This window comes from Stenella coeruleoalba (genome assembly GCF_951394435.1).
Source record: "Stenella coeruleoalba genome assembly, chromosome: 20".
Classification (NCBI taxonomy): Eukaryota; Metazoa; Chordata; class Mammalia; order Artiodactyla; family Delphinidae; genus Stenella; species Stenella coeruleoalba.
The window spans coordinates 57,672,595-57,695,234 of NC_137166.1; the positions used below are offsets into that span (position 1 = coordinate 57,672,595).

General features: G+C 42.6%; 1 protein-coding gene across 2 annotated transcripts; it reads right to left on the reverse strand.

Annotated features, from left to right (window-relative positions):
• LOC307178295 (uncharacterized protein) lies at positions 1-15,213 on the reverse strand. 2 transcript variants are annotated; one of them, XM_079906346.1, is made up of 3 exons: positions 14,988-15,213; positions 13,599-13,725; positions 1-4,206 (listed from the first exon to the last, which is right to left on the reverse strand). In XM_079906346.1, exons 1-3 carry the CDS (start codon positions 15,018-15,020, stop codon positions 2,552-2,554), a joined length of 1,815 nt encoding a protein of 604 aa, XP_079762472.1. In that variant the 5' UTR covers positions 15,021-15,213; the 3' UTR covers positions 1-2,551. The 2 variants fall into 2 exon arrangements, with proteins under 2 accessions (XP_079762472.1, XP_079762473.1); XM_079906347.1 differs by lacking the exon at positions 13,599-13,725.
• Positions 15,214-22,640: the final 7,427 nt, after the last annotated feature.

The window sequence follows — 22,640 nt, forward strand, 5'->3', positions numbered from 1 at the left end:
TACATTTGAAAAAAGTTATTTCAAAAGTAGAATATGCTCTTGCATCAGTATTTTTAATTTTGAGGATGAATTAAAAGTGACAGGAGGAAACTGGTTTCAGGGCTTTACACAAGTATCACAGTGTTAAAATGTACATTTAAGGTACATGTAATTTATTTTCAGTCAACTATACATATATTAAACGATTTTTAAAACAAATATGCAAAACCTGTCACTTTATAATCATTCTACTATGGTTTATTAGCGACATTCTTAAAATTATTTGTGGCTACTGTACCTGTAAGGTAGAAAAAGAATACAATGGTGGGCTCCTGGCAAGGCTTCCCAACTCCATATTCAGTGACATTATGTTGGCAATTTGACATTGGATATGCTGGAAGTATTTACACCAGGGAAATTGGCAAAGACTACAAACCAGGATTTCATTTACTGTGTTACTGAATATCTGGACTAGGGACTGAGGTAGGATATGGGAGTTCCCTGGTGGCCTAGTGATTAGGATTCTGGGCTTTCAGTGCTGGGGCCTGGGTTTGATGTCTGGTCAGGGAACTGAGGTCCCACAAGCTGTGTGGTCTGGGGAAAAATGGGGGGGGGGACTGAGAATAAAAAAAGGAAAAAACCTGATGTAGCATATGTTAATAGTGCAGATTTATCTTTTATTTTTTTTTGCGGTACGCAGACCTCTCACTCTCGTGGCCTCTCCCGTTGTGGAGCACAGGCTCCAGACGTGCAGGCTCAGCAGCCGTGGCTCACGGGCCCAGCCGCTCCGCGGCATGTGGGATCTTCCCGGACCGGGGCACGAACCCGTGTCCCCTGCATTGGCAGGCGGACTCTCAACCACTGTGCCACCAGGGAAGCCCCAGATTTATCTTTAACATATATAATGTATGTGGCCATTACATTATGCATAAGACCAAAATTAAGAAAAAATTGAGAACATATTCTTTCACTATGCCAAATTACAGTTCCATGCAGAAAAGAAGTCACTCACATTGGGTAAATGTGTGAAATCTCACAGATACCTTTGTTGTTTCCCTGATCTCTTACTTGTCAAGGAAAGAGAAAACAGACAAAAACTCACAAAATAAAAGCAGGTAAAAGAAATAGAAATTTATCAAAACAAGACATGCAGGTAAAAAATAGATTAAAAAATAATAATAATAACTCAAACTGAAAAATCCTGAGGGAATCCCCTGGCAGTCCACTAGTTATGGTTCTGCATTTCCACTGCAGGGGGCAGAGGTTCAATCCCTGGTTGGATAACTAAAATCCCACATGCCACAAAGTGCACCCAAAATTTAAAAAAAAAAGAAACATGAGAAAAAAGCAATTAAAATCATACTGATTTTATACTGCGATTTTACAGTCTTCATCGGAGGGGTCAGCCTGCATTCTGTCTTAGCTTTTAAGCTAGGTTGGTCAAATGTAGGTCTCAAAAGGGGGGCAGGAAAGTTCTTGCTGATTAAAAATCATTATTTGTTGACTTACATTTTGGGGAGGGTGGTGGAGGAGGAGCAGTAAGGGGATGGTAAAAAGGATTAGGAGGAATAGCCTTGGGGACCAGGTCATGTGAGGGCCACAGTGGACATTCCTAGTCCTTCAGCGTCCTTCACACTGCCCAGAACAGTGAGCATGTCAACTGCATAATGGGGAAACGAGGACATCCTGAAGTGGGTTTATGAAAAAGAAGGAAAGGACCTTGAAAACGAATCACTGCATATGGCAGTGGAGCCAGTGTCACATCTGGGGTGACTCCAATGATCCTCTCTGCAGTGCCTGGCTTAGTGCTGCTGTCACTGTAAGAACGTCCCAAGAGGGAGGGTGTTTGCAGGAAGCAGATGTACACTGGAAAAAATGAAGCTGGAGGTCCAGGTGGAAAACTACCAGGTTGGTAGTTCATCTTTGGGACAAAGAAAATGGGAGTCCCTGCTCAAAGCAGGAGAGGCCATTGGAAGGGTGCAGTGTAGAGGAACCACTCTCATCAAAGACCTGGCAGTAGTGAGGTCTTGTGGAATTCCCTCAATGTCTCTGGGCTGCAAATGCCTTCCTTTACAAATGTGAATAAAAACACTATGAGCACTGTTTTGGTTGGGTAGATGAATGGGAGTCATTTCCAAGAAAGCCATCAATGTTGTTTCCCAGAGAAAAGACAGCCCTATTCATCAGCATGGGGCTGTGGTATCAGCAGAGCTCCTGGGGTGGGGGGCAAAAGTGTCCAGATGGACAACGTGTCTTTGAGTCCTCAACGGGGGAAGGGTGAGAAAAGGACTGAAATGACCAGATTCCCTATGTCCTGAACCAGGCAACCTGACATTGAATCCGGATATCATCTGTTCACAACAGATGATACATTCTCTCTGTGCCGCAGTTTGTCCCAAGAAAGGGTACATTTGCTGCACAGTAACTGCAGGGTTTCTTCCCACCCTGTTACAATCTCAAACTCCTTGATCATTAGTCCCATCTATATTCGCTATATTCATAAGGCCATTTTACCAGTGTGAACTGATGTTTAATGAAGTAGCACCTTTCAATAAGATTTATCACATTCCTTTCACTCACAAGGCTTTTCTCCAGTGTGGATTTTCCTATGGATATAGAGGAGCTGTCTTCGGCTAAAGCATTTCCCACATTCAGTACACTCATAAGGCCTTTCTCCAGTGTGAACTCTCTGATGATGACGAAGGCTTGACGTATCAGTAAAACATTTCCCACATTCATTGCACTTATAAGGCCTTTCTCCTGTGTGAATTCTCTGATGAACATAAAGATCAGATATAATACTAAAACATTTCCCACATGCAATGCACTCATAAGGCCTTTCTCCACTGTGAACCCTCTGATGACGATTAAGGCTCGAGCTACCAGTAAAACACTTCCCACATTCACTGCACTCATAAGGTCTTTCTCCACTGTGAACTCTCTGATGATAATAGAGAGCAGAACTAGTAGTAAAAGATTTCCCACATTCACTGCACTCATAAGGCCTTTCTCCACTGTGAACTCTCTGATGATAATAGAGACCAGAACTGCTAGTAAAAGATTTCCCACATTGACTGCACTCATAAGGCCTTTCTCCACTGTGAACTCTCTGATGATAATAGAAACCAGAGCTAGTAGTAAAAGATTTCCCACATTGACTACACTCATAAGGCTTTTCTCCACTGTGAATTCGCTGATGGTAATGAAGGCTCATCTTAGCAGTAAAAAATTTTCCACATTTATTGCATTCATAAGGCTTTTCTCCAGTATGAACTTTCTTATGGGCACTGAGGTGTCCATTTCGGCTAAAGAATTTCCCACATTCACTGCACTCAAAAGGCTTTTCTCCACTGTGAACTCTCTGATGATTACAAAGGATTGACCTATTACTAAAAGATTTCCCACATTCATTGCACTCATAAGGCCTTTCTCCAGTGTGAACTCGCAGATGATAATAGAGGCCAGACCTAGTAGTAAAAGATTTTCCACATTCACTGCACTCATAAGGCCTTTCCCCACTGTGAACTCTCTGATGTGTAAGGAAACTAGATTTGTGGGTAAAAAATTTTCCACATTGGCTGCATTCATAAGGCCTTTCTCCAGTGTGAACCTTCTGGTGCTGACTATGGTTACTTCTTTGGGTGCAGGCTTTCCCACAGTTGCTGCATTCACAAAACCTTTCACAAGTGAGGACTGTCTCAGACTGAACAAGTATTTCTGTGTGGCTGGAGAATTTGTTGCCTTCTCCACAGCTGTGATGACATTTTCCACTGTGAAAAACAGCTTCACACACCTTACTGTTGTTCAGTTTCTTCCTGGTATTAGTAACCTGTTTCTGAAGTCCAATTTTGGCCACATAGTTGTTCCCAATCTCCATGTAGGTAGAGAGATTCCCTGTTGCATGGATTGTGCAGCTTTTGAAAAATGCGGGTCTCCCCATATCACAGCTGAAGGGTTTCTCTCTAATGTGCTGCTTCTGGTGCTCTTGAAGGTTTGCAGTGAAATAGAACTGTTTCCCACATGCCCCACATGTGTATGCTTTCTGCCCCCTATTTGTTCCTTGCTCTTCAGCCAAGTGCAAAATGTCTCTCAAGACTGGGAGGCACATCTTACAGAGCTGGGCCTTCTCAGGAGATGAACCTGCACTGGAAGTCCTGATCTGTGACACTCCTGCAGATACGCTCTGTTCAAAAGGTGTCTCTTCATCCTCGACCCGGTGCCAAGAACCTGAAAACAAAGAAATGATGGTGAAGTTCTTGTTCATGTTATTGGGTGTGAGTGACATCATCACAACTGTATATCTGACACATGAAGAAAGCAGTCCATAGGATTGTGTTCAGGAAATGGAGTTGGGGTCAAATTGGGAAAGAAGGTGCTCTCACCAAGTACAGGACACAGGGACTGGATGTGGCCCAAGGCAAAAGGCAAGTTCGACAATTCACTCCTCTGTCAATGGCTTTTACCAGGATCACATCTACTGGTGACCTATCATACTATGCAGAAGTGTATTTCCAGGCCCCAGAAAATCTGACTGCAACTGGTAGCTGGTGTTCAAGAAATATTAAAGGATATATACATGGTTGAGGACATAAACAATACCAGTAAGTACTAAGGGGAAAACAATGTGAAGACCACATGAGATAAATGGGTTAGAGAGGTGGTAGGGAAATTATCCCAGGCTGGAGTCAGAATAAAAATGGGAAGTAGGTGGCTTCCCTGGTGGCGCAGTGGTTGAGAGTCCACCTGCCGATGCAGGGGACGTGGGTTCGTGCCCTGGTCTGGGAAGATCCCACGTGCCGCAGAGCGGCTGAGCCATGGCTGCTGAGCCTGTGCGTCCGGAGCCTGTGCTCCGCAACTGGAGAGGCCACAACAGTGAGAGGCCTGCGTACTGCAAAAAAAAAAAAAAAAAAAAAAAAAAGCGGGGGAAGTAGGGAATTCCCTGGTGGTCCAGTGGTTAAGACTTCATGCTTCCAATGCAGGGATCGTGGGTTCAACCCCTTGTTGGGAAACTAGGATCCCACAGGCCATGGGCCATGGTCAAAAGAAAAAAAAAAGGGAAGTAGTAAAAAGCACAAGTTAACAGAATGTCAAGAATGGAGAAAGGACAAGAGAAGTAATTGGGGGGCCACTGACAATGGCCCTAAAACTAGTCAAATAAGATACATTCCAGGTATTATTTCTCAACACAGACCTTATAACAACCCTCTCCTAGCGGCCATTCATCTTACCAGGCTATCTTTAAGCTCTTTATACTGAAACTAGAGTCATGTCCATCTCATGAAACCACCAAGGACTCTCCATCTCCAGCTGAAAAACTACATGGGACAGAAATGATACAAGCCCTAACAGAGTCAGGACAGGTAAGTGGCCAACATGAGCCCAGAGGAGCTCAGTACACAATAGACCAAGGAACGATATTTAAATACCACCAAAAGAACATCCAGCGGAGACAGAGTGGGGAAGGATGAACAGTGGATAGAATACAGACTGTTAAGAATCCATCTCCTCACCTAAATGGGAACAATCTAACTGTTGTAACTCTTTTGCAACTATGGAGTCTACTGAAGATTTGCAGTGTCCCACAAAACGAAGTTTGAACACACGAAACTTCAAAACCAGAATCAGATATCACAGGAATGTTGGGATGATCATGCTGGGAATATAAAACAATTATAATCAATATGTTAATTAATGTCTGCGAATGGATAAAGCAGACAGCATACAAGAGCAGAAAGGCAATGTAAGCAAAGAGATGGGAAATCTAACAAAGAATCAAGAAATGCTAGAGAAAAAAAAAAAAGAAGAAATGCTAGAGATTGAGAACACCATAACAGAAATGAAAAATGACTGTGATAGGCTTATTTATAAACTGGACATAGGTGAGGAAAGAATCTGAGCTTGATGTTCTCTTAGGAAAAACTTCCAAAACTGAAAAAAAAAAAGGACAAGACAAAAAAAAAATCCAATATTGGTGGGACAACTACAAAAGGTTTAACATACACATATGGAAACATTAAAGGAGAAAGAGACAAAGGAACAGAAAAAATATTTGAGGCAATAATGATGGAGAATTTCCACCAAATTACTATCAGACACCAAAGCACAGATCCAGGAAGCTCAGAGAACATCAAGTAGGTTTAATGTGAAAAAACTACACCTAGGAATATCACATTCAAATGTACAAAAAAGTCCTGAAAGAAGCCATAGGAATAAACACCTTACCCACAGAGAAGCAACAAAAACAATTACAGTTGAATTCTCCTCAGAACTCATGCAGACAAGAAGAGAATGAAGTGAAACATTTAAAGTGCTCAGGGTGGGTGGGAGGTGACCTTCAGCAACCCAGAATTTGGTATCCAGCAAAAATTACCCTTCAACAGTGATGGTGAAATAAACACTTTCTTACATACAGAAAAATTGTGGGAATATATTAAAAGAAGTTCTTCAGAGAGATGAAGGGATTTCCCTGGCAGTCCAGTGGTTACCATGCATGCTTCCACTGCAGGGGGCATGGGCTTTATCCCTGGTCGAGAAACTAAGATGCCGCATGTGGCACAGCATGGCCAAAAAAAAAAAAAAAAAAAAGAGAGACAGATGGTAAATGATATAGATCAGAAGTTTGGGTTTCATAGAGAAAGGAAGAACATCAGAATAAAAAATATTTTACAGACACATAATTGTTGGGGAACATCATATATCTTTAAGCTGTACAACATGACTCTATATATGTACACACTGAAATGACTACCACATAAGTTCAGTTGAATTATGTCTTACAATTTTCTTTCTTCTGATGAGAACTTTTAAGATCTACTTTCTTAAAAACTTCTAAATATACAATACATTTTTGTTAACTAAAATCACTATGCTGTGAATTACGTCCCCAGGACTTAATCATAACTAGAAGTCTGTAACTTCTGAAACCCTTCACCCATGTCATCTACCCACCTTCCTGTGTTCTGGCAATCACTAATCTGTTGTCTGCATCTGAGTTTGTTGTTGTTGTTATTTTTTCAAAGATTTCCCATGTAAGTATAATCATGTAGTACATTTAAACCTTGAATAACATGGGTTAGAATTGCTTGGGTCCATTTATACAGGGATATTTTCCAATAAATACACAGCACTACATGATCTTTAGTTGGATGAATCCAAAAATGGGAACCTTGGGCTTCCCTGGTGGTGCAGTGGTTGAGAATCCACCTGCCAATGCAGGGGACATGGATTCGAGCTCTGGGCTGGGAAGATCCCACATGCCATGGAGCAACTAAGCCTGTGCACCACAACTACTGAGCCTGCACTCTACAGCCCACGAGCCACAAATGCTGAAGCCTGCGTGCCACAACTACTGAAGCCTGTGCGCCTAGAGCCCGTGCTCCGCAACAAGCCACTGCAATGAGAAACCCATGCACCACAACGAAGAGTAGCCCCTGCTCGTTGCAACTAGAGAAAGCCTACGAGCAGCAACGAAGACACAACACAGCCAAAATAAATATAATTAATTAATTTATATTTTTAAAACAATGGGAAACTTCAGAATCAGAAGTCTGACTATGGGACTTAAACACCCCCAGATTTCAGTATATGCAGGGGATCCTGGCACCAATCCTCTGTGGAAACATAGGGACAACAGGATTTCTCTCTGACTTATTTCACTTAGCATAATGCCTGTAAAATCCAATCATGTTGCTGTAAATGCAAAACTTCCTTCTTTTTTTAATGGTTGAATAAAACTGAATAGTATTCCATATATATGACGTGTTTGTTATCCACTCATCCATCAACGGACACTGAAGTTGTTTCCATGTCTTGGATATTGTAAATAATGCAGCAATAAACATGGAGTACACATATCTTTTTGAGATGATGATTTCACTCCCCTAGATAAATACACAGAGATGGAACTGCTGGACCATATGGTAGTTCCTTTCTTAATTCTGTAAGGATTCTCTACTCTTTTCCATGTGGTAGAAATAATGTACATTCCCACCAACAGTGCACACAGGGTCCCTTTTCTTCACATCTTCTCCTATACTTATTTATTGTCTTTTTCATAACAGACATTATAACAGCTGTGAGGTGGTATTTCATTGTGGTATTAATTTGCATTTCCTCAACCATTAGTGATTTTGAGCACCTTTTCATGTAGAAGGTCACCATTTGCATATCTTCTGAAAATTGTCTATTTAGATTTAACAGTTTGTACAAAACAACAATAGCAAAAGTGTACTCCATCATGTATTTTTAAACATACCCATATATGTATGTTTATGTAAAATTAAAACAAAAGACAAGAATAATACAATGGAGAAGATGGAAAATCAGGATTTTTTAAAATTATGAGCTTTTTAAACTACCCACGAAACCACAGTGTCATTTGAATGTGGACTTGAATTAGTTGTAAATACATACTGGAAACTCTATCGCGACTACATTAAAAAATGAAAAGGAACAAGTATAGATGATATGCTAACAAAGAAGAGAAAAAGGGTCATTCAAAATGCTTCATTAAAACCACAAAAAGAAGGGTGGAAGACTAAACTAGGAACAAAGAAAAAGGGCAATGGAAAGAAAATGGCAACAAATATGTTAGATGTTTACCCAACTGTATCAATATATTAAACATCAATAGTCTCAATGCACCAATTAAAAGAGAGATTATCAGAGTGGATCAAAAAACAAGACTGAATTATATGTTGTCTCCGAGAAACCCACTCTAAATACAAAGATGCACATAGAGGAAGCTCCCTGGTGGTGCAGTGGTTAAGAATCCACTTTCTGGGTTTCCCTGGTGGTGCAGTGGTTGAAAGTCCGCCTGCCAATGCAGGGGATGCGGGTTCGTGCCCTGGTCTTGGAAGATCCCACATGCCGTGGAGTGGCTGGGCCCATGAGCCATGGTCACTGAGCCTGTGCGTCTGGAGCCTGTGCTCTGCAATGGGAGAGGCCACAACAGTGAGAGGTCCGTGTACCCCCCCCCCAAAAAAAAAAAAGAATCCACCTTCTAATGCAGGGGACGCGGGTTTGATCCCTGGTCTGGGAATTAGATCCTACATGCATGCCGCAACTAAGAGTTTGCACGCCGCAACTAAGAGTTTGCACACCACAACTAAGGAGCCCATAGGCCACAACTAAGGACCCCACCAGCCACAATTAAGGAGCACACTGCCGCAACTAAGGAGCACATGTGCCACAAATAAAGGAGCAAGTGAGCCACCACTAAGGAGCCTGCGAGCCTCGACTAAGACCCAGCATAACCAAAATTTAAAAAATTTTTTTAAAAGATGCTTAACGGTCTTCCTTTGTGGTGCAGTGGTTGAGAGTCCGCCTGTCGATGCAGGGGACGCAGGTTCGTGCCCCGGTCCAGGAGGATCCTACATGCAGCAGAGCTGCTGGGCCTGTGGGCCGTGTCCGCTAAGCCTGCACGTCCAGAGCTAATGCTCCGCAGTGGGAGAGGCCACGGCAGTCAGAGGCCCACATACCACAAAAAATTTTTAAAAAGATGCTTAAAAAAAAAGATGCATATAAATTAAAAGTATGTCAATACAGAAAAAGAGGTCAACACAAATCAAAAGAAAAAAAAGAAAAGTGGTAGTAACTATACTGATATCACAGCAGATTTTGCATAGGCAAAGTCATCAGGGATAATGAGAATGACACAATGGTAAAGGGGTCAATACTCCAGAATACACAACAATCCTTAACATGTCTGCATCTAACAACACAATGTCAAAATATGAGGCAAAACAGGCCTACAAGTAAAAAATAGATGAATCTGCTATAACACTTGGAGACTTCATTCAACAAACCTCTCTAAGAAATGAACAGATCCAGAAAAGAAAAAATCTATAAGGATGCTGGTAAACTGAGGATCACCATCATCAGTCAACTGGATGTAACAGTCACCTACAGATTACTAGGCTACTCCATTCAAAAACAGCAGAATATTCTTCTCAAACTGACATAGAACATTCACAAGATGGATTACACCTTGGGCCAGAAAACACACCTTAACAAATTTAAAAGAATAGAAAACATACAAGATCAGTTCTCAGAACAAAGTGGAATTACACCGGCAACCAGTAACAAAAGGATAGCTGTAAAATTGCACAACACTGATAAATTCAACAATACACTTCCAAATAAAACATGGGTCAAAGAATAAATATTAAGATAAATTTTTAAGTATTTTGAAACAAAGAAACACAGCAGTTGTGAAAACATGCAGATGGGGACTTCCTTGGTGGCAGTTAAGAATCTGCCTGTCAATGCAGGGGACACGGGTTCAAGCCCTGGTCTGTGAACATCCCACATGCTGCAGAGCAACTGATCCCGTGTGCCGCAACTACTAAGCTTGCGCTCTAGAGCCCACACACTGCAACTACTGAAGTCCGCACCCCTAGAGCCCACGCTCTGCAACAAGAGAAGCCACCACAATAAGAAGCCTGTGCACCACAATGAAGAGTAGCCCCCACTCACTGCAACTAGACAAAGCCCACACACAGCAACGAAGACCCAACGCACCGAAAAATAAACTTAAAAAAAATGCCGATGCAGTGAAAGCAGTGTTTATATGGCAATCGGTAGGACTGAATGCATATATTAGATAAGATGAAAAACCTAAAATCAGTCATCTGTGCCTCTATCTTAGGAAACTAGGGGAAAATGAAATACAAAGGAAGAAAAAAAGAAATAATTTTAAAAATCAGTAGAGAAAAATCAACAAAGTCAAAAAAAAAGCTGGTTCTTTAAAATGCCCAATAAAATCAAAAACATGCTAGTCAGCCTAGTCACAAAAACAAGAGAGGACACAAATTACTAATATCAAAGTGAAAAAGGAGGGCTTCCCTGGTGGCACACTGGTTAAGAATCCGCCTGCCGATTCAGGGGACAGGGGTTGGAGCCCTGGTCTGGGAAGATCCCACATGCTGCAGAGCAACTAAACCCGTGAGCCACCATGACTGAGCCTGAAAGCCACAATTACTGAGCCCGCGCGCCTAGAGCCCATGCTCTACGATAAGAGAAGCAATTGCAATGAGAAGCCCGCGTGCCACAATGAAGAGTAGCCCCTCAATCACTGTAACTAGAGAAAGCCTGTGCGCAGCAACGAAGATCCAATGCAGGAAGGGAGGGAGGGAGGGACGGAAGGAAGGAAGGAAGGAAGGATGGATTATACACCATGACCAACTGAGAATGATCCACGTTATACAATGCTGACTTAACATTAAAAAATCAATTAATATAATCCATGTCATCAACAGGTTAAAAACCAACTCATGATCTCATCAATAGATGCAGAAAAAGGATCTGACAAAATCCAACAGCCACTCATATTCAAAATCTCCATATGATATAACCTAAAAATTGAAAAAATACTTAAACTTGATAAACTAAATAAAACCCTATAGCTACTATCATACTTACTAGAGAAAAACTAGAATTCTCCCACTAAGATGAAGAAGGCAAGGATGTTCCCTTTTACAACTCCCTTTCAACTTTACAGTGGAAGTCAAAACAAAGGCAATGAGATGAGGTTATATAAATGGCATACTGATCAGGAAGGAAGGAATAAAACTGTCTTCATTCTCATATGACATGATCAGTTATGTAAAACACCCAAAAAATAGAGGAAAGAAAAATTCCTGGAACTAAGAAGCAATTATAGCAAGCTTTCAGGACATAAGCTTAATATACAAAAGTCAATTATGTCCTATATACCATCAATGAACAAGTGAATTTGAAATTAAAAACACAATACCATGTAAATTACCACCAGCTCAAAAAAAAAAAAAAAAAAGAGAGCAATAGAAAGAAATATTGAGTTACAGATCTACCAAAACATGTACAAGATATACATGAGAGAAACTATAAAACTTAGACAGAGAAATCATGAATTCCATGGTGGTTCAATGGTTAGGACTCCATGCTTTCACTGCCATGGGCCTGAGTTCGATCCCTAGTAGGGGAACTAAAATCCCTCAGGTCTCACAGTGCAGCCAAAAAACAAATAAACGATCAAACATTCTAATAAAGAAATCAAAGAACTAAATAAATGGAAAGATATTTCACGTTCATAAACAGGAAAACCCAGTATCATCAATATGTCCGTTCTTCCCAACTTCATCAATAGATTCAATGCAACCCAAATCAAAATACCAGCAAGTTATTTTGTGGACATAAATACTTTGATCCTAAAATTTATACAAAAAGGCAAAAGTCCGAGAATAGCCAACACAAAACTTAAGAAGAACAAAGCTGGCAGACTGACACTACTCAACTTTAAGACTTAGTATCTAAAGTAATCAAGCCAGTGTGATATTGCTGAAAAGACAGAGAAACTGTTCAGTGAACAGTATTGAAAACCCAGAAATAGACCCATAGAAATACACTCAACTGACCTTTGACAGATGAACAAGCGCAATACAATGGAGAAAAGTTAAGTCTTTTGAATAAATAGTACTGGAACAACCGAACATCACATGCAAAGAAATGAATTCTAGACCCAAACCTTCACAAAAAATTAACTCAAAATGGATCACAGACCTAAATGCTAAATACAAAAAAACTCTTAAAACTTAGTAAGAAAACAAAAACCCAAATACCAAATGAGCAAAGCACCTTAACAAACACCTCATTAAAAGAAGATATACAGGACTTCCCTGGTGGCACAGTGATTAAGAATCCGCCTGCCAATGCAGGGACACAGGTTCAAGTCCTGGTCCGTGAAAATCCCACATGCCACGGAGCAACTAAGCCCGTGTGCCACAACTACTGAGCCTGCGCTCTAGAGCCTGTGAGCCACAACTACTGAAGACCACGTGCCACAACTACTGAAGCCTGCGTGCCTAGAGGCCATGCTCTGCAACAAGAGAAGCCACTGCAATGAGAAACCCGCGCACCACAATGAAGAGTAGACCCTGTTCATCGCAACTAGAAAAAGCCCACGTGAAACAATGAAGACCCAACGTAGCAAAAAAATTAATAATAATAAGATATACAGATGACAATTTAGCATATACAAAGATGCAAGGAAATGCAAATTAAACTGAAAAGTACACACTATTACATACCTGTAAGAAGGGCCAAAATCCAAACATTCACAACACCAAATGCTATAAGGGTGTGGAGCAACAAGAATTTCATTCATTGCTGACCGGAATGCTTAACAGATGCCAGTGTTGATAAACAGAAATTGGAACCTTGGAAAAAGGTCTTACAGAAACAGCTCCTGGTCTGTTTTAGTAACGACCATGTCAGTGACAACAGTCTGTTGTGAAGTAAGGCACAAAAAAATGTCATGGACAGGAATGGAGCAAAACTTGGGTACCATGGATTTTGACAATCGCCTGGGCAGAGAGGGCGATCAAGGAGGGATCTATCAGACTGAGTGCAAGACTACTGAACCTAAATCCTCACCTGCAAAACTTTGGAGCTACAGGTGTCCCGGCACTAAGGAATAGGGATACACTCTGCCTAGCCATAGTAACCACAGCACATAACCAAGCAATTGAAGAAGAAAGCAGTGCCTGTGTTCCAGATGTGAGAAGGACAGAACTGCCCTTGGGGAAGAGAAGAAAGGCAGAGCCTAGCTCAGAGGATAGGGGTGGGTGTGAGGGCCTTACCCAGCATGCATACAAGTGCAAAGTTCTCCAGCATGACATCAAGGTACAGGTGTATCTGAACCTCATCAAGAAGACACCATTCCTCCCAGGAGAAGTACACGGCAACATCCTCAAAGGTCACACTGCCCTGGTAAACAGGGACAAATAAAACCATGAACAGTCTCACTCCTGAAAACCCACAATTCATCTTCCTACACATTTCCCCTACTACCCAATCAGCTGGAGCTTCTTGAGACCTGGGGAAGAAAACCATCTTCCTTTGATCTGCACCTCCCTTTTCCTCCAGAATACATAGGCAGTCATTTCAAGTCTAACTCTTGCCCTTCCCTGTTTATTTCCACCAGAAAAAAGGAGACCTGCGCTTACCTAAACCAGCTCAGCCTCACCTCACAGCACTTCCACATACTGGTATTGGATTCATGAGTAACCTTCCACGCCTCCTTCCATTGGTGTTGGGAAATGGCAACCCCCTACACAGAACCCGGCCTTCACTCAGGAACCTGAGCATGGGGTTCTCCAGGGTCCCCAAAACAAAGAGGTGGGAGAATGGCAGGTGAAGAGCCCCAGTACACCTCAAATACAGAGAATGTGTGCGTGCGGGGTGAGAACAAGCGAGGGACTGGGACAACCTCCAATTGCTCCAAGTGCTTCTGCAGCCTGGTAACATGTAAGAAAAGGCAAACTATGGACGAAAGAGACCATGGCTGTGTTCCAGAGGCTCATGCTCTTGTATGCATGCTGGGTAAAGCCCTCACACCCACCCCTATGCTCTGAGCTAGGCTCTGCCTTTCTCTTTTTCCCAAGGGCATCTCTGTCCTTCTCACAACTGGACCTCTGTCAGGTACCAGAGCCAGGTAACATCGGGATGACTGGCAAACCTCTCCTCCGTGCCTCTGTCCCCGGTGCTACCTCTTACCAGTTGTGACCTTGGAAAAGTCACAACTTCCCTCTGCCTCAATAATCTCATCACCCCCTACAGTCTGTGCTTCCACAGAACAGGCTCTGGAGTATTTTTAAAGGCCTAATTCAGATGGTGTCCTTCCTGTGCTCAAAACTCTCCACCGCTCCGAGGGCTCTCGGAGCCCTTCTCGGAGGGCTTTCCTCTCGGAGAAGAAAGGTACAACCTCTCATCTACCACTCCAGATGCAGCCTGGCCTCAAACTTTCTTCCTTGCAGAAACAAGATGGACTCCAGGTTCCCGGAATGTTCCTGCTTCAGTTGCATCTCCAAGTCTCACGCAGGCAGAAAAAGGGAAAAGACCCCTGGAGGCCTCTCTGTCCTAGACCCTGGGCCTGGGATAAAGCGACGTGAACAGCCACCTCCCACGCGGGCCGTTCGTATCTGGGTGGGGAAACAGGCCGGGGAGAACCCGGAACGCACAGCGTTTACCTGAGCCTGGTCCCTCAGCGCAGGCGCCGCCATCGGAACTTCTGGACGGAAAGGAGTGGCGACAGTCGACCGACCGGGTCCCACTCTGCACGTACACTGCAAGGGTCTGTCCCTGACCCTCAAAACCGCCCCGGTTCAGTGTGCACAGAGCCTCCTCTTGCGCCTCTTAGCCTGTCACCTCGCTCCCAACACCGCACACAGAAGCCCCTGACCATCTACAGAGACTTCACCGTAATTAAAATGGCAGCCACGAAAAAACCGGAAGTCCCTCTGCAGGATGTTCGCCCTCCCGGAAATGCCCCCTTGCTCGATTTTCATTGGATGAAAGTCGCTGCCCCTTAGCACAAATTCTTCTGGGTAATGTAGTGTAAAAGTCTCAAGGAAGGAAGCCCCACACCGGGAAGCACCTGGGAAAAAGCCAAGAAGCACCCGGAGGAGCACTAGGAAATGACCTCTAGGGCTCGGGGTGGGGGGGCTCCAGCCTTATTAATGGGACGGAGGACCCATGGGGTCGGGGAGTGCATTATCTCAGAATCCTTTAAACCATCCGACGTTTAAACCCACTGGTAACAGGAACAAAAACTAAACATTATCCTATTGCTCCTGATATACATGCAGCCTGAAGAGTTAAAGTGATTTTGTGGGCTTTGTTCAGGGACCAGAAAAAAGTCAGACAAAACGCTGACTGGGAATATGGAGAGGAGATTTTGGACAGGCCTGCTCGGCAAGAGGGAGAGCACAGCTTCTCGTCCCCCTAGAAAAGACTCTTCTGACTGCATAGTTAGTGATTGTGCCCAATTCAGTGACAAAAACTGATGATCAGGCCACCCACGATAGATGTTCTCTTGCTTTTTGTACTTTCCTTGCTCCACCAGTCTGATTCACCTACACCCTATTCACGTGAATGAACTTCTCTTACTATTGTTATTTTATTTATTTATTTATTTTGGCCGCATTGTGTGGCTTTTGGGATCTTAGTTCTGTAAGGCCAACTGGCCCGAGGCAGGGGAACGCAATCAGACTCACAGGTTGGATCAGCCCGGAACGTTCCACACACCCAGTTCTCGGAATTGACCCGGAGCTCCCACCCACCCAGTTCCAGGAACTGACCTGGGGACTTTCCACCCGGCCCAGCCTTCCCGCCTTTCTAGGGGCGGGACTAACGATCCCAAGACTGATACAACCGGCACCAGATATTGCCACGGTACCAGAAGAGACCACCAAATAAGGACTACCCTGCGCCCTCCCGGATTCACCACACCCCTTCCCCTTCTTCCCCTATAAATTCTGCCCAAACCCTCGCCCGGGCGCGACTTCTCTGGCTCCTTTCTCTCGGACCAGTGAACCTCTCCCAGGAGCGCTCCCTAATAAAGCTCACTTGAAGCTTTCCTCTGTTTCGCGGTGCCGTTTGTTAAGATCCGACCTTACAAGTTCCCCAACCAGAGATCAAACCCAGGCTCACAGCAGGGAAAGGGTGGAGTCCTAACCACTGGACCACCAGGGAATTCCCTGACCTTCCCTCTTAATCATAAGGCCTAATCAGTCAATGCGTACCTACTTATCCTGGCCCCAGCTAGTGAATGTGCTAATCTTTAGATAATATTTCACTTTGTATTTCCACATTTTTATCTATTACTGAAAATGGTTTTATCTTATGTACAGAGGCTACCCAGAGGTTTCACTGAAAACTGAGCAGTTTCGTGTGCAACGCACAATTTTCTTAATATAGACTTTACAAAATTATCAATATTGGTGGATTCCTAACCCAAGATAGATTTTTCTGTTTTTTGGAGAAAATATAACTATCAAAAACAATTGAATAACTGGCTGAGCTTAGAAGCACCTGTATATTAGGCAAGATTTACTTTCTCCAGATTACTCAGTGCCCATTTATCTGATACAGCTGAGCAGAAGATACAGCTGAGTAGAAGTAGGTAATACATTTATGTTTATCTTTCTACCATTTCTTTGTCTCAAATTAAAATCAATATCTCCTAGATATGAAAGTGATGGGCATGCCAACTTGGAAATAGGGATTATGTTCCTCACTCACACTGGAGCTGGGGTCCTAGAAAACTCCTCCTGCCTTTGTCTTCATAACTTCACCTTGCTCACCAGTTACAAGTTGAGACCCACTGATCAGACTGACAACAAACTGATCTTGGCCAACAACTGTTTTGCCAAAAGCCTGCTTTCAGTTTTAAGGTTCGTTGGATTCGCTGGCAAAATAACCACTTGTCTCACACGAATAAACAGCTTCAATCAAATCTTTAATAGAAAGTGATTTAACTTAACTTCAATATACAATCATTAGAGAGAAAGCAATAAGAATATTAACAGACTATATAAATTTCAATATACAATCATTAGAGGGAGAGCAATAATATTAACAGGGTATATAACAGAGCATACATCACCGAATTGGGCCGACACCTACTTCCAGATCCAAGTGGCAGCTAGGAATTCCCTTGAACAGCAATCTGGAGTCCCAGTTGGGAAGGTCCCGGGCGGTGAGTCCACCTCACGGGTGGGACTTCAGAGTGCTGCCCAAAGGAGTCCTGCTTTTAACGCCAAGCCGCAAGCTGATAGTCATCAGCTTGCGTGCAAGTACGCAGCTCTGACTATTAACGCAAATATTTTGATACTTTAGTTGTAAGTCTCAGAATGTTCGCTGAATTCCAGGAACTGGCCAGATTCCCAAGTCCCAGGAAGCTTTGTGACTTACTCCCTTCTTTATCTGTTGGATCCCAAGACTGACTAGCACCGTTTCTGCTGACCTGCATGTAGTCTAGCAGCTTGATGTGTAGCTCTTTCAGAGTCTTTGTTTAGTCAAAAGCCTATTGTTGTCTCTGAAGCCTGAACAAGACTATTTTATTAGCCTCCCCAACAACTTGGCTCTTAGCTCCAGAGGGATCCCACAGACAATGACAGCTTTTGGATTGAAACACTTCCTCTATGATCTTGGGTATACATTTGTCTTGTATTTACAGAGTGGCCACGGGGGTTTCTCTCGGCACTATCTGCCTTCTGAATGGCTTCCCGGCCATTAAGTTTTGCCCCAGAACCTCTTAGTGGATAGACTTCAGAATTCAATCTCCCCAAATTCATTGGCTTCTTTACTTTCCTTTTCTGGTTCCTTCAGCTGTTGGTAAATGTCTATATTCCTATGAATGTGATTGGTCCTAGAAACAGCACAAATGTGTGAAAAAAAATTTTACATACGGTTTCTCAGCCACGTCAGACAGAAATCTCGGCTTATTACATGCATTTATATTTTATCCCCTGGATGTTATTTGGGCTTCAAGATCTGGACTAGTGGGTGCATGATATTTGTCCTGCACAGATACAAGCAGCGAGCTCAATACATCCACAGCAACAGACTTTACCCCAGATCTCCCCACGTGGCCAAAGCCACATGCACCATCCTTATCCTGGTGAGTTTCTTCATCTCTTTTTACTGCCTCTCTTCCATTTTGAGTCTTTGTGTTACTGTAATTGTAAATCCAGACCAGTGGCTGATGGAAACATCTCTGCTACTAGTTCCGGATTTCCCAGCTTTCAGCCCCTTTGTTCTCATCAGCAGTGATTTTTCTATGATTTCTGCTCCAAAAAAATTATTTTCCTAATATTGTTAAACATTTGTCTTCTTATTTCTGCAGTGAATCAATTAATTTTTTTAAGGGAAATTTTGGGATCTACTCCTTCCTAGTTCAGCAACGTGAGAGCTCTGGACCTCAATTTGTTTTAAATTTATTTATTTTTTATTTATTTTTCTCTGCATTGGGTCTTCGTTGCTGTGCACAGGCTTTCTCTAGTTGTGGCGAGTGGCGGCTACTCTTCATTGTGGTGCTCGGGCTTCTCATTGCGGTGGCTTCTCTTGTTGCAGAGAACAGGCTCTAGACGCATGGGACTCAGTAGTTGTGGTACGCAGGCTCAGTAGTTGTGGCTTGTGGGTTATAGAGCACAGGCTCAGTAGTTGTGGTGCATGGGCTTAATTGCTCCACAGCATGTGGGATCTTCCTGGACCAGGGCTGGAACCCGTATCCCCTGCATTGGCAAGCAGATTCTTAATCACTGCACCAACAGGGAAATCCCTAATTTTATTTTTTAACTTAGGTGATGGTCAGGTACAAATAATAATACAATGAAAAGGTGATTGACTAAGGGGCTTTCAATTTTCATTCATTAATTGGAATATATTGCTGAATAAGAACAGATAAATTCTTGCATTTCTAGAGTTAATAGAATATGCAGAAAATGAAAATTTTATCTAGTTATACAGAATTTACTTAATCTACTTATACTTTACTACCTAGTAGCAACTCTTCAGAAAGTTTTAATTAAGTAAGTACTATGGAAAGAAACAGGAAATTTAGACATAAAAGTTTGTGTCTTTATGTACTTGTATCTTATATGGTTACTTTAAAAACAAATTTTTAAAGCATATTCAGATCCAGGAGTTCCAGGTAGACGAAAAACACCTCTAGAGCCCCACATATAACTTCACAGAGTTATCAGAGATCTGAAGATATCCACCATGTTTGGAATGCAGAAATAGAGGAGACATATGGTGGGAGGAGAAACAATAAACATATGTAATGGTTGGTACTGATATATATTATAAATCCAGTCCAAAATTCTAATTTTGTCCAAAGAATACTGACAAGGCCATTATGAGGTATAACCAGATGTGCAACATCAGCAATTCTACAGTTTTTTTTTAATAAATGCTCAATTAAAAAATACATTAGATTAAAAACTTACATTTTTCACAACAAATATATATATCACATATTAGCCATCCAAATGAGTGTAAGGTGGTCTCATGGTCTCAGTTTGTTTTTCTTTTTTTTTTCTTTTTGGCCTTGCCACACAGCATGTAGGATCTTAGTCCCCTGACCAGAGATCGAACCAGTGCACCCTGCATTGCAGTCTTAACCACTGGACCACCAGGGAAGATCCAGTCTCAGTTTGTTTGTTATTTAATTTATTTATTTATTTTTGGCTGTGTTGGGTCTTCGTTACTGTGCATGGGCTTTCTCTAGTTGCGGCAAGTGGGGGCAATTCTTCGTTGAGGTGTGCAGGCTTCTCACTGTAGTGGTTTCTCTTCATTGAGGTGTGCAGGTTTCTCATTGCCATAGTTTCTCTTGTTGTGGAGCATGGGCTCTAGGCACATGGGCTCCAGTAGTTGTGGCTCGTGGGCTCTAGAGCGCAGGCTCAGTAGTTGTGTTCCCTGCATTGGCAGGTGGACTCTTAACCACTACACCAACAGGGAAGTCCTTGGCAGGCATTTTTGTTTTGTTTTGTTTTGTTTTGTTTTTTTCGGTACGCAGACCTCTCACTGTTCTGGCCTCTCCTTTTGCAGAGCACAGGCTCCGGACGCGCAGGCTCAGCAGCCATGGCTCACGGGCCCAGCCGCTCCACGGCATGTGGAATCTTCCCGGACCAGGGCACGAACGTGTGTCCCCTGCATTGGCAGGTGGACTCTCAACTACTGCGCCACCAGGGAAGCCCAGGTGGATTCTTAACCACTGTGCCACCAGGGTAGTCCCAGGGCTCTCTTATTTTAGAAATGCATTCTAAGAAATTATGCATTCAAAGACATGATACCTAGGATTATAAATGTCAGAAACTATTAAGTAAATCATGAAACACAAAAAAAGTGTGCATAAACACGATAAATGATGTAAGATACAGGAAGGGGCAAACACAGTCATTCCATTTATATATACATTTGAAAATAGCTATTACAAAAGTAGAGTATGCTCTTGCATCAGTCATTTTAATGTTGAGGATGAATTAACAATGGCAGGAGGAAACTGGTTGGAGGGCTGTACACAAGTATGTCAAAATTTACATTTTAAATAGGCAAAATTTAAGTCAACTATTCATCCAGTGAATGATTTTCAAAACAAAGATGCAAAACCTATCACTTTATAATCATTCTACTATGGTTTATTAGCTACATTCTTAAAATTGCAGCTACTATACCTGTAATGGTGGGAAAAGAATACAATAGTGGGCTACTGGCAATGCTTCCCAAATTAATGTTCAGTGAAATTATGTTGGCAATTTGACCTTGGCTATGGTTGGAATATTTACACATGGAAACCGGCAAACACTACAAACCAGAGATTAATTTACTGTGTAATTGAATGTCTGGACTTAACACTAAGGTAACATATATTAATAATGCAGATTATTCCTAAACCTGTATAATGTATGTGACCATTACATTATGCATAGTATAAAACTGAGTAAAAGTTGAGAACATATTCTTTCACTATTCCAAATTACAATTACATTCAGAAAAGAAATCACTCACATTATTGATGAATGAGTGAAATCTAACAGATGTCTTTGTTGTTTACCTGTTCTCTTTTGTCAAAAAAAGAAAAAATAGCCATATCTCACAAAATAAAAGTAAGCAAAAGATAGGAATAGAAATTTAACCAGTCAGGACACACAGGTAAAAAATAGACACATGAAAAACAAAATTCAACATCAACAATCCTAACAAAGGGAATTCCCTGGCAGTCCAGTGGTGAGGACTCCAGGGTTCCACAGCAGGGCACATGGGTTACTTTCCTGGTCAGAACTAAGATCATGCGTGCTGCGTGATAGGGTTAAAAAAATAGAACCTGAAATAAATGCAATTAAAATCACAATTTAAAAAAATACATTTATTTATTTATGTTTGTTTATAGCTACATTGGGTCTTCGCTACTGTGCACGGGCTTTCTCTAGTTGCACGAGTGGGGGCTACTCTTCGTTGTAGTGCATGAGACTCTCCTTGCTGTTGCTTCTCTTTGTTGCAGAGCATGGGTTCTAGGCACGCGAGCTTCAGTAGTTGTGGCATGCGAGTTTAGTTACACCGTGACATGTAGGAAATTCCTGTCCCAGGACTCTAACCCATGTCCCCTGCATTGGCAGGCAGATTCTTAAGCAATGCACCACCAGGGAAGCCCCTAAAATCATAATCTTTTTATACATTTTTTGTTTGTTTGTTTGTTTTGCGGTACGCAGGCCTCCCACTGTTGTGGCCTCTCCCGTTGCGGAGCACAGGCTGCAGACGCGCAGGATCAGCAGCCATGGATCACGGGCCCAGCCTCTCCCCGGCATGTGGGATCCTCCCGGACCGGGGCATGAACCGCCTGCATCGGCAGGCGGACTCTCAACCACTGTGCAACCAGGGAAGCCCTGTACATGAGTTTTTAAGTCTTCATGGGAGGGGTCAGCCTACGTTCAGTCGTAGCTTTTAAGGTAGGTTGATCAAGTGTGGGTCCCAAGGCAAGGAGGGCAAGTTCTTGCTAATTAACAATCATCATTTTGGTGAGTTAACACTTTTTCTCGAGGGATGGGAGGAACAGTGAGGCAATGGATCAAGGGCTTAGGAAGAGGATGCTTGGAGACCAGGTCACGTAGGGCAACACTGGACATTCTTAGTCCTTCCATGTCCCTCACACTGCCCATAACAGTGAGCGGGTCAACCACATAACAGGGCAACAGGAACATCTTGAGCTGGGTATGTAAAGATGGACAGGACGTTAGAAACGAATCACTGCATATGGCGGTAGAGCCCATGTCAAATCTGGGGTGACACCAATGACCAGTCCAGAGTGCCTGGCTTAGTGCTGCTGTCCCTGTGGAGAA